Raw genomic sequence first — 12,594 nt, forward strand, 5'->3', positions numbered from 1 at the left:
TTAAATTTCTACAAACAAAATGCAGATAAATATAAAGTTTTGTGTTTGCAATCAGCACTTGCTTTATTTAATATAAAGACATAAAACAATTCGTCTTCAGTTAACATCGTGTTGAAAATACAACTCATTTCGCTTTAATATAGAATTATGATGATACAAATATACTAAAGCTTGAAGCAAATTAGGGTCAAATTCGACTTGTCCTTTGTAATTAATTTTGTCTATACATTGTATGTCACGTACAGAATGAATCACTATTTGTATAAACACAATAAAAACAAACAACTACACAGAGGGTATGGTCCCGTCTTTTACAACAACAACCTAGAAGTGTCTTAAGAACAGCTACATGGCTTCACAGGAAAAGAACAACGTATCAACACCGTTTCATGACAGACAAAAAGAAGAAATCGATTTGGTTGAAATACCTGGAAATGGATTCACTTTACCTGGAGAAAGGAAACCTAAATTTAGTTATGAAATATCGATTACGGAAAGGTACGTTTTGTTGATTCATTTTTTGTTTGTCGATTAACTAAATTATTTATTTATTTATCTATTTTTTTAAGCAATGTTAAGGTTTTGGATTTGCGGTAACTGTGTTTGGTTTTCTTCATTACGGTTACATCTTTGTTATAAAAGGGTTACTCTCTTGATAAATGATACATTGCTTTATTATTCATCCACTTATTTATTTAATGATATATTTATGTGTTGACGCTATGATGTAGTTGTTTACACTTTTGTATATTCTAAAGCTGCAATAACATTTCTCTTTGTTTGTTGATGCTTTTGTATACGTTTTACTTCTCTTTGTTATATACTCTACAGTTGAAATTTACAGTAACTGTTTTAATTGTACAAGTGCAATTTATTTTTAAATATTTGTGCATTTCTTATACCATACTATTTTAATATCAGTTATATCTTGGTTTGTTTGCGTTATGGTGTATAGCCTTTTCTATAACGTACTCTACAATTGTGAAATACATTCCTATTTTTGTGTTAACACTTTAATGTGTTTTCTTTTCTCTTATTTACTCTACAGTCGTAACATCCAATGCTATTTGTGTGTTGATACTTTAGTCTTCTCCGTTCTCTTCGTACACTACAAGTTTACCAATCGTATATATTTGTGTGTCGGAGCTATGGTGTATTTGTTTTCTTTCTTACTTATATTTTTCCTTTTCTTTTTTACAACTGTAATATGCATTTAACCAACCGTTTGATTACACTTAACTTTAATAACGTAATTCTATGCAAATCCTGATGGAAGATCATTAGGTGTTTTATCAAAATAACTGTATCATTTTTCTTTGCATCAACAGCTTAATCTCTACATGTCAACCATTAAGGACGTCAAGCACAATAAAGAAGAATATCTCGAACCGGAACCGGAAGTGGTTCGTACTGGTTGCAGGTTTCTATGTGAACATTTGCTTTCGATATGGCTGCTTTAAATGCAGCGTTCCTTACAGAGTGTGGTAGAAGTAAAGCGGAGACTGCTGTTGTACAGTCTTTTACGATAGGAATGTTCTTAATTGCAGGTAAAAAAGTCCATGTAAAAACAGTCATAACTTGACATAATGACATGTATATATTCTCAAATATTTTTATTGAAGTTATTTTCCCTATAAATTGAATAAAATCAGTTTTTTAAATTATTTGCCTCGTGAAAATGGCACATGTAACAACAAGTTCAAAACACATCATAGAGAACAAGGGAGTTTTAAAATGAATGTTTCACAGACGGGTTGCACCTTTAGTTTTTGTTAGATACAGTATGCCAAATCAAAAATGAATTAAACTGCATCAAAACGCGGTCACGTCCTTTAAGGAATCATCGATGATATACAAAGTAATATATTACTCAGGCTATTACAAAAGCTATTAACTTATCATTTACCAGTAATTAACAATAATTACATATTTGCATTTGTTTATGAATTTAGGAGTTGTCATTGGCCCCATCGTGTCTAAATACGGTACAAGGAAGGTTGGAATGGCTGCTGGAGTCCTAGCAGGTCTTGGCCCTTCCATCTCGTTCTTTGCAACATCAATTCCATTCCTTGTTGCCACTTTGAGCATGCTCACAGGTGTTTTGTTTTTTCTCTCGAATATGTCATATAACATGGCTACATATGAAATTGGTTCCTACTAAGCTAAACCGGAAGAACAAAACTTTCGTTTTTATATAATAAATTCCACTAAAGAAATCGTTCTGAAAATTGTATTACAAGTTTGTTTATCGTTTTAAACTTTTATATTAAGATTTGAATACGTCTTTTGAACATTTGTAATTATAATGTGTGTAACACAATTCCGTTTAGACATATGTTTTAAATATTTATTCATCTTGACAGGTTTGGGATTGTCTGCAAGTTTCATAGCAGCTGGCACAAGTTGTGGAGAATACTTCGATGGAAAAGCAAGACTCTTGGCGTTGTCATTTATATCGTCTTGGTCTGGATGTGGAGCCATTTTATATACTTATAATCTTGACTTCCTGACAATAGAGTTCGGTTGGAGAGGATGTTTGTTGATAGTCGGAGCACAAATGATGAATATGATCCCGTGTTTAGCGATGTGTAAACCCAGATCTGTTGGTGCTTTGAAACCGAAACTGATCGAAGGTGAACGCGATGGCATCAGAAACAATACACTTCGAAATTGTTGCAAATGGTTCACACTCAAAGAACGTAAACTTAACAATAGATCGTCGCTGTCTGGAGTACCGCTGAAGAGAAAGAATATTATTGGTGCAAAATTTAAAACAATATTTGCGAAACAAGACTTTTGTTTTCTTCACTCTAACGTTGATTGTAGCACTTCCTTCTATCGGCTCTTTGACGATTTTCCTGGTGAATTTCCTACAAATGAAGGACTTTGATCACCTGTAAGCATTATCCTCATATATTTGTTTGAACATCTTCAATGCTATATTTAAATTATCGCGCGGCGTCTTAAATTTTATACCGCATTTTAGTGTTATGTTAATCCCTGCTTTGTTTACAAGTATTGGTGCCATTTCCTGTGCTCTTATTCTCTTCGCTACATCCTACACACATCACATAGTGACGTTGGTTTGTTTTGAAATGGCGCGTGGTGGAATTAACACCTGCGTATCCGTAACGACCATAACGTTGGTAGGGAGAGAACTGTATTCTACTGGAGTTGGAATCATTTTTACAGCCGCTGGAATCTGCATATTTTTAGTTTAGAATTGAAGACAAACAATAACAGAATACCGACTTGTCAACAAAACAATTATTCTAATTCCAAATCGATCGATAAGACTAGAGCAAAATATAAACAAAAGGAGGATTTACACGGACACTCTTTAAAAAGAACAAAGAATAAAGAGAATATAGACCAGGTGTTCCGGAATAGTAAGCAGATAAAAAGAAAACGGATTCTTATTTATATTTATTTGTAAATCACATTGAGTAAGGTTATAACAAACGTTCTTTAGAGTTATATATATACCTTTATCACATAATATACTGTGTTATCCAGTGAATATACCAATGTCATATTTTTTGCGCATTAACCCATGTAATATGATCTATCAGCCCTGTGATTGGGTTTAAGTTTCAATTGTTTCAATTGTGACGTCACGTCTAGGACAAGTACATGACGTCACTGACCTACGCAATGGAGTCAAAATGGCGGATTTTTTTACATTTCAAAGTTGCATGAAAATTGTCGTTTTTACAAGAAAAAATGCCACAAATCCCGGTTATGTGATAAAAGGATCTTACACTCGTTTTCATTTCATACGAAATTTATGAAACTCGTCACGATTTTTTTCATTTTAGCTCGCCAGAGGTTCGCTTAATTGAAAAATACTTAGACTCGTTTCATAAATCTCATATGAAATGGAAACTCATGTAAGGTCCTTTATACTTACAATACATGTGTAGCTGTGTAATATTGGGGAACTTTGTATGTGATACATGTATCATCACCTGAAATGTCCAGCTCCTTTCTTGCTTTCTACTTTATCTATGTCATTAAATCTGTCCGCATCTGTTTAAATAACCGCTGGACCAAATTACCGACCCTGTAATTTAAAATCACGCCACTTCACCGCATAAATTAAGGCCGAGTCATTGCTTTATTTAAGTGTGTGAACACTAATGTATAATCGGTATGATTAAATGACGCTACTTGTCTTAAGGTACGGGACGACTATTGTAGGCGCCTGTCGAATCGAGGAATTACTTCTCTGTCTTCCTATAGGTAGCACTGAGGAGACCAACGTGTGTGCTTCCTTCATTGCAACATGTCCTTCGTTTCTTTTCCTACTTTACATGCTCTTCACTGTAGTGTCTTTCTCACTTCTTGGCACATTTTCCTCGTTTATAGATTCGGACATTTTTGTTCTATCTTACCTTGAAAACGGGTCAAAGAGGTATGGCGGGTTGCTATGCCTATTCCCCCAAAGTTATGTTACGCTAGTGCGCGCATCCAACCGTGTACTGTTATGACGCGTCCTCAGGTATTTTTATACAGGTAGCTATATCGGAATCCTGTGTCTAAGAATAGATTATTGTAAACATGGCTATTAATACATGCGTTTAACGATAAAGGCTCAACACAATGCTTATTTCACGTTATTTATATTGATTTATAACAAAGTATACGCTTATATGTAATACAAGATCGTGCAATCTATACGAAACAGTTTTGAACGGATTTAATTTTCATCACTACTACCTGCTTTCGGTAAATCGGTAGCATTCAGAATGAGTTCTAAGAAAGTATCCGGTCTCGGGCGATAATCCGCATGTCGAGCAAAACATAAATACCATAATGCCATGGCTACGTGTGAGCAGCGTCCAACAGTACGGGCACCTGCTCGACATTAATATTCAGTGCCAGCCGGTTATATTGCGCTATGAAAATCCTACCCAGAGGTTGTGTTGCGTTGATGAAATGTGGCGGGAATTAAGACGAGCTAAACAAGGTCGGGTTCCTAACGATTGACATAGATGACCTTTCAAGCAAATGAGGCTGTCCTCGCTGATAAGTTTTCCCGCATTTTCGGTAAAATATTTTCGATAACAACCGTTCATTTTTCTTGCTTGGCCTTTTTTTATCCTGACGCAACAAATCCCACATATTTGGTATTTCGGCATTATTTGTTGGTGTTTGAGCACTAGATATAATTAGTGTGCCAGTTGGAGGGTCAAACAGTTCATAAATTTCATCAAAGCTGTACTGTACACGTGTGCAGGGATTTGTTGACATGCTTTGATAGAAGTATGTCGCACTAAATAGTAACGAAATTATTACTAACAAAACTGATAAATCAATAGGTCTGTTATTAAAATGTAAACAACATTTTCCATCGATTTGAAAAACAAGATATTGCTTCATTAAGGAAAATGATCACATGCCTAAATATTTAAAAAATAAAAATAAAAAATAAAACTGAGGGAAGATTCGAACCTGCACCGTTTATTTTTTAGTCACAAGTAAACTGCGTTACACATTCGGCTACATATATAGAACATATGGATATTGGCAATTACAAACTGATTTAACCCGAGAAACACCTGTCGCAGTTAAGAGAAACTTGATCAACCCTGTTTTTCATTATTTGAACACTTTCCCAAAGGAGGACCACTTTTCCGTAATACGATTTGTTTTTACATCACGGTCACAAAAAAAATATTCAAAAGTTGGTCCTCGGATGGGAAAGTGTTGAAAGTATTTTTTAAGTCCGGGAAACCCCATCACTTTCATAGATATGGTGTATATGGCTATATTTGCAGTATCATATTAGCAATACCTAATTTCTCAGCAGTTTAAAAATTCGTATTCAATTGGTTCTATATCTTTTGTATGCATTTTTGATACACGAAATGTTTTATTCCTTAATTTGTTAACCCTTTTTCATAAATGCCGACTTAGGGATATAAGGGCAGATTTCCGCCATACCTCTTTTTTATGAGAGTCAAGTGTTTTTTTTATAAGAACAAATTTGATAGCTCTCTAGACCAGTTCCCAGCTCTATAGGACAAAATAGCAAGAGGAACACATGTCTCTTGGTTATTTAGAAGGAGTAATTAAAAGGTTTTAATGAATTTGCTTCCTGTGACCTTGTAATTGGAAAAAATTGATAGCCCTTCATCCAAAATTACAACAGCTTAAAACAGTAATCGTCACCCTCATGTTTTTGGTTTCTTAAGTACATCGTGATCTTTACTTACAAATCAATCCACTTTGTACGTCTGTACATATTACAATTATATGTTAAATATAACTGATATGGATATCCGCGTATTACATGTAACACTGTATCTTTATTTTGTTTGTTTGTTTGTATGTTTTGGTGTTTTTTTCGTTTTCTATATTGCCATGTAGTCCCTCTTTTCCCAAAATACATATCAGAAAGCAGAGTTAAATACAAAAATGTTACATGTATTACTTATCTGATTAATTCATCCATACCGTTCTTACTTTTTACACAAACAATGTACGTATTAAACGTGTCACAACGTTTCAAGATCGACTGGTTTCTATGACTGTGCATGAGTGAGCGATTTGTATTATTTACCTGTACAACGATGTGACGAAATGATATATTTGACATGCCACTCGACCCGAGACGTTTCGCCTATCGATAGGGAGCGTATACACACTGCATCAGATAGTTTACAGGTAGGGTTCTTACAACAATTTTGTAAGAATGAGCCAGAATGGACAAGACGATTTTTCCGTGGTTTTAATTGATTAATTAATTAGTTCCTTTATTTAAGTCACACATTAATTAATATTACGTGTTTAATTGGCATGATGTAAGATGTGGATTGGAGACGACGTTTTCGTAATTGGATCAATTGTAAATGCTGTATACTATATGAGACTGTCAACTCGCTGTCGTCCTCCTCGTAGACGCAATCATCACGGTTGCAGGACAAACTGAGGCGGGAAAAATACAAATAGTTTTGACCTCCTGGAAATAACATATTTCGTTGTCAACGCGTGCTGCCGTCAGTAATCCAACCTTGAATACTACCGGATATATACGACAATAGACAACTGACATGTACTTCAGGACATACAGATCTCGGTACATCATTACTGTATATTAATATTTCGCGGGGCTAGTATTTCGCGGTTGTCCTGTTCAGAAATTGTTTGTGGGAATTTTAGTTCGCGCAACATCGTCTTGTAAATATATCGCTTTTTTGTGTGTGTGTTTGACGTCCTATTAACAGCTATGGTCATTTAAGGACGTGCCAGGTTTTTGTGTTGGAGGAGGGTTCCCGGAGAAAAACCACTGACCTACGGCCAATACCTGACGACTGCACCATATCGGCCTCGAACCCTCGACCTAGTGGTGAAGCGCTAGTGGTAGCAGAATGTCAGACGCCTTAATCAATTTGCCACCGCGCGCGGCCCCTACATATATAGCGCTCAAATAGATGCTTTTGTGACAGGATGAAGGGAGTTTTTAGGACAATATAGTTATGCGAGGCTGCATTGTTGTTTACTGTTCGTTATTTGGCAGCAAACAGTTAAACATGTTTTTTTTCTTTTGTGTCTGTAAATAAATACTCACGGAGATTGTGATTCACCATATTAATATCCGCTGGGTAAACGATTTCGCGCTAAATGTGGTGACTACGAAAAAAATCGATATTAAATCTCCTGCGAATATTACTCACGATACGATATATAAAAGAATATACCTTGGTCCGCGTCTAGTTTTATACCTCACACCAGCTAAATAGGATTTCACATGTACTGAAATGATAAAGTACATGTACACGCGTTAAAAAATATATGTTAATAAGAAAACATATTAAAATGGACTCATTCAAAGATATGAGAGTGTTTGTTTATGATTCGATCACAATGAAGAAATACTGATTAGAAAAGCTTTATCTTAACTCGGCAAGTCGAGGAATAACAATAAAACACAGGTTGAATTTCAAATTTGTTTACAATCAATGAGGTTTGACAGGTAAGGATGCCCAAAAAAATTAAATAGTGCCTGCCTGTAACTAGTTATAAATCGGCACGCGGTGTAAAACAGAATTACGTTGCTGAAAAATGGTGTAAAACTCGTATTGGTGGTCTGGAAAATCACTGTTAATTGTTAAAATTAACTAAAAACTAAAAACTGAACAATATGAGATTGTAAAATTTTCGGAGTAATCCGCTCCTTTATCGAGACACAGAAAAACACAGAATACTCACATTACATAAAAATAAAATAGAAATATAATAAGAAATAACTGATATTTGAAAACAATAAGCCCCTCGGCTAGCAAGTGCCAAAGGCAGAATTTACAATTTACAACTTACAATTTATAATATTTGCGTATAGATACCACAGGGACCTGATCATTTGCTACAGCTATATTTGGACCTAAATTAAGGTGTTCATAGTAAGTCAACATGTTTAAGGGGTCAGGATCGACTTCGAGTAAAAATAACACAATCATTGGGGTTGCATTTTTCCCGAAAGTCGATCTAAACCCCCGAAACATGTAAAATTCTGAACTCTGAACACCTTAGTTAAGGTCCAAATATAGCTCTAACCAATTCGCAAGTCCCTGTGATACATACCGCTTCATTGGCTATATTTAGAATCCATAACGCCCCAGACGATTTGATATAGTTACATATATTATGAGTATACTTTACCATAAACAGAATGGACAGGACATCTATCACGCTACATAATGTTCGAGCAGCAACGGCTTGCGGCAATATATATATATATATATATATACATGTACTAAAAAAACGTACATGGTAACTTACACTGGCCTGTTAAATCATTTCAAAGATGACTAGAGGTACAGATGAACATCAATATAATCAAACCTCAATATATATATAATGCCCCTACTTTAATTTGCCACCTCACTTACCGCCAACATATTTCAAGGTCCTTTTTTTTTTTTTTTTTTTTTTNCCTTTTTTTTTTTTTTTTTTTTTTTTTGCTGTTGTTAATATTAGCGCCAGGCCCCCTTTATAACACCAAATGTTTCTCCGGACAAATGGTGGCAGTATAACGAGCTTTCATTGTACAAAAAGATGCTGCGGTGCGCTATATGTAGGTTTTAGTAGGTCTTGGCGCATGTTAATACGAAAACGCATTTTTTTTTATTACGGAGAAGTGTGTGATGTGAACCTGCAGTCTATATTTTGTCGATATAGCTTTGGAGTAATTATGCGTCGGAAAATATCACTTTTCTGTTTTATCTAAAACGGGTATGTTCCTCATCAAATGTACATAGTTGTATCATGAATAGTAAGATTGAATAAACGATATATTTTCGTCATAAGCACATCATCAAAGCGAATTGTACTTGCACGATAATGCTATTATACACGTATCGACATTTAATGAGGTGTATAGGCTATCTTGTAACCGAAACAAATGCACTATGCATTGTTCTGGACATTTTCTGTATATGTTAAACCCTTCTTAGACAATATAGCGTGGCGTTTGACCTTGGGAGTATCCTAATATTGGTCAAATGTGACCAGAATGGCGTCATTTGTCAACTCGGAGATGTTTTTATTGGCAATTGATAGACAGAAGATGAAACATCTGACCACAGGTGGTGGACGTCGACGCGTTGTTAATGTTACGTAGAGGGGCGAGATCTGGTAGTCAAAAACATATATATAAAAAACAAAAAATCATCTCGTATAAAGATTATGATAAAATTTATAATATTTCCTACTGTTATAAAAAATGGGCAACAGTTTAAGAAGAAAAAAATATTGTCGCTGTTAACGTTTGTATCGTTTAATAAATATTTGTATCGAACTTATATGTACGAAAATAACCTTTCGTGGCCCTCGCTATGCGGCTTTCTTACGTAGATTCAGAAATACAAAACAAAAGGTATTTCTGGCTACAGCAATAAGCAAACACACATATAAAGCCGATCACAGAAAGCTGACACCGCAGTGTAGTGCACAGACAGGGCAAATCATTGACACAACATCGAACGGATTTTGTTATATATATAGTACCGTGCTGTCGAGAAAGTTTTGTAAAGTGACGTCACTTGAATTATTGGAATATGGATAGTTGATATGCACTGCTACACATATTACAGATTAAGAAATTAACATTTTTATTGGAGAGAGAAAAGCTTTCTACAAACGCAGTGAGGACAATGAAAGTACATGCGTTTCTCACAGACGCAATATACATTTCTATAGTTTTCTTCATATTTTGCTATCATTTTGACGTCACAGAGGGAATTTTTCGTTCAAAACAAGAATGGTTGAATGACGTCAAAACAACCCAGCGTCACTACGGCATCGCTGCTAGCGATGTTGACGATGACGGCCACATTGATTGGATAGTGGCAGGATTTGATGGACCAAATTTTGTTCTAAAATATGACGTCAAAGCAAAGCGTCTCATCAACATTGCTGCTCGGAACTCTCCGTACGCCGCCATTATGGATGAGGCGGGTCAGGCCATTGGGATCAGCGCGTGCGACATCGACGGCGACGGGAAAGAGGAAATTTACGTTTTAAACACAAACAACGGATTCGCTGGCTTATCTTCGTATAGTGATAAATTGTTTAAATGGAGAAACGGGTCCTATGTTGATTTATATTCCGACCCTGTCAACAGTAACATTACGGCGAAAAATTACGCCGGGCGTTCCGTCGCGTGTATTGACAGAGCGGGTACCGGACGCTATTCTTTTATAATAACCGCCTACGCCAATGATAAACATGCTAAATTCGCCATGATTGAAATGGACCTTTATCATCGGCAAAACTACGCCCGTACCGGAAACATTGTCCTGGTTGATGTGGCCGAGCAAGTAGGCATAGCGCAAGCAACCGGAGGACGAGGAGTCGTTGTTGGACCCATACTAGGAAACAACGGCCGCTCGGATATATTTTTCGGAAACGAAAATAGTCCATGGTTAAAACTATCGGGTGACAATTTCTTGTTCAAGAATCTCGGAAACGGAAGTTTTGCTGACGTAGCTGTGAAATTGAATTTAGCGGATGGGTTCAGTAATGCACGTGGGGTTGCTCTCGGCGACTTTGACGAGAACGGATGGCTTGATATCGTTGTAGGAAACTGGAATGGGCATCACCGTCTATATCTGCAGGACAAAGATTCAGGTAAATTCCGGAATGTCGCGAACGTTCAATTCGACAATCCTTCATTAGTAAGAACTGTCATGGTAGCTGATTTTAATAATGACGGACTAACGGATATATTCTTCAACCACTTTTGTAGTAGGGATGGAGGACCGACGCATAACCGACTTACCACAATTAAAAAATTTGGGAAAGAAATAAGACAAAATGTTGGTGATGCTGGAATGGCGGACGAACCCTACGGATGCGGAACGGGCGGAAGTTACGCAGACATGGATGAAGATGGAACATTAGATATGATTCTTTCTCACGCGGACAGTTTCGCGGATCCAGCTACTGCCCCGCTTACTGTGTTTCGAGCATCGACTACCAACCGGAACAGGTGGTTGCGTGTGGCGCCAAAAACTGTTTACGGCGGACCAGCACGTGGTGCTCTCGTGACGATCGGCTTTTCGAATGGGAGAAAACTTTCACAAGTGATCGACGGTGGTTCGGGGTATCTTTGTCAGATGGAACCTGTCGCTCATTTCGGTTTGGGATTAAGCCTTCCAAACTCTTTGTTCATCCGGTGGCCGGACGGACGAACATACAACAGACGACTTAATAGATTGGACTTAAACGAAGTGCATGTTATAGATTGGGGATGGTCAGTGATAACAGCCCGAGGTAACCCGATCGTATAACGAAAACGTCCATGCTTATACTTTCTGTTATTCCGAACAGATTTCCTCAAAAATGTGAAAACGATCTTTATGTGTTTTATATTCCTTTTGCTGAACTATTGAGAAATGCCTTATAGACAGCGCTGGTATAAGATATGTAGGTATGTTTATGATTTTGTTATAATGAGGAGTTAAAAAAGCACTGTGATTATGTTAAAATCTCGCGGTTTCTAAATGTACGAAGATCTATATTCGCAATATTGCTCCAAATTTATTTATCGGCGAGAATCATAACATACTTATGACGTAATCTGTGCATACTTATAAAGTAAAATTTGATATATAAATATTTCAATTATGACTAATACGATGTATTATTCCATCGTTAACTGCGCATCATTACATGTATGAAATAAAGTGTGTATAGCTATGACGTAAACTATGTATAATTATGACGTAAACTATGTATAATTATGACGTACGCTTTGTATGATTATGACGTAAACTATGTATAAGTATGACATTAACTCTGTATATTCATGACGTAAACTATGTATGGTTTTGTTGTAAAATGTGTATGCGTGACACAAAATAAAAATGTAAATACTTTGATAATCTCTTTTGTTTTGTTCAAAATACAAGGTTAGGCATGATGTTTATAATTTGCATAAATGTTGCCGAAGATGTGCCCTTCTGCTGTTTTAGATATGAATGTAATTTGATGTGAAACACAAAATTACACAGTTAACGGAAACTGGAGTACCCAGAGACAATAATTGGTAATCTATATATATATCTATATTTGCGTGTAGATACTTGT

General features: G+C 36.1%; 1 protein-coding gene across 1 annotated transcript; it reads left to right on the plus strand.

Annotated features, from left to right (window-relative positions):
* The first annotated feature begins 9,953 nt into the window (after positions 1–9,953).
* On the plus strand, positions 9,954–12,386 carry LOC110450952 (cartilage acidic protein 1-like). The gene has a single exon (XM_021498766.1). The coding sequence runs from the start codon at positions 10,158–10,160 to the stop codon at positions 11,793–11,795; it is 1,638 nt and encodes a 545-aa protein (XP_021354441.1). The 5' UTR covers positions 9,954–10,157; the 3' UTR covers positions 11,796–12,386.
* The last annotated feature ends 208 nt before the right edge of the window (positions 12,387–12,594 follow it).

The sequence above is a fragment of the Mizuhopecten yessoensis genome, unplaced genomic scaffold (assembly GCF_002113885.1).
Source record: "Mizuhopecten yessoensis strain PY_sf001 unplaced genomic scaffold, ASM211388v2 scaffold5547, whole genome shotgun sequence".
NCBI lineage: Eukaryota > Metazoa > Mollusca > Bivalvia > Pectinida > Pectinidae > Mizuhopecten > Mizuhopecten yessoensis.

Excerpts from the sequence above, each read along its gene's own strand:
- LOC110450952 (XM_021498766.1), top strand. The coding sequence starts at position 10,158 with ATGAAAGTACATGCGTTTCTCACAGACGCAATATACATTTCTATAGTT.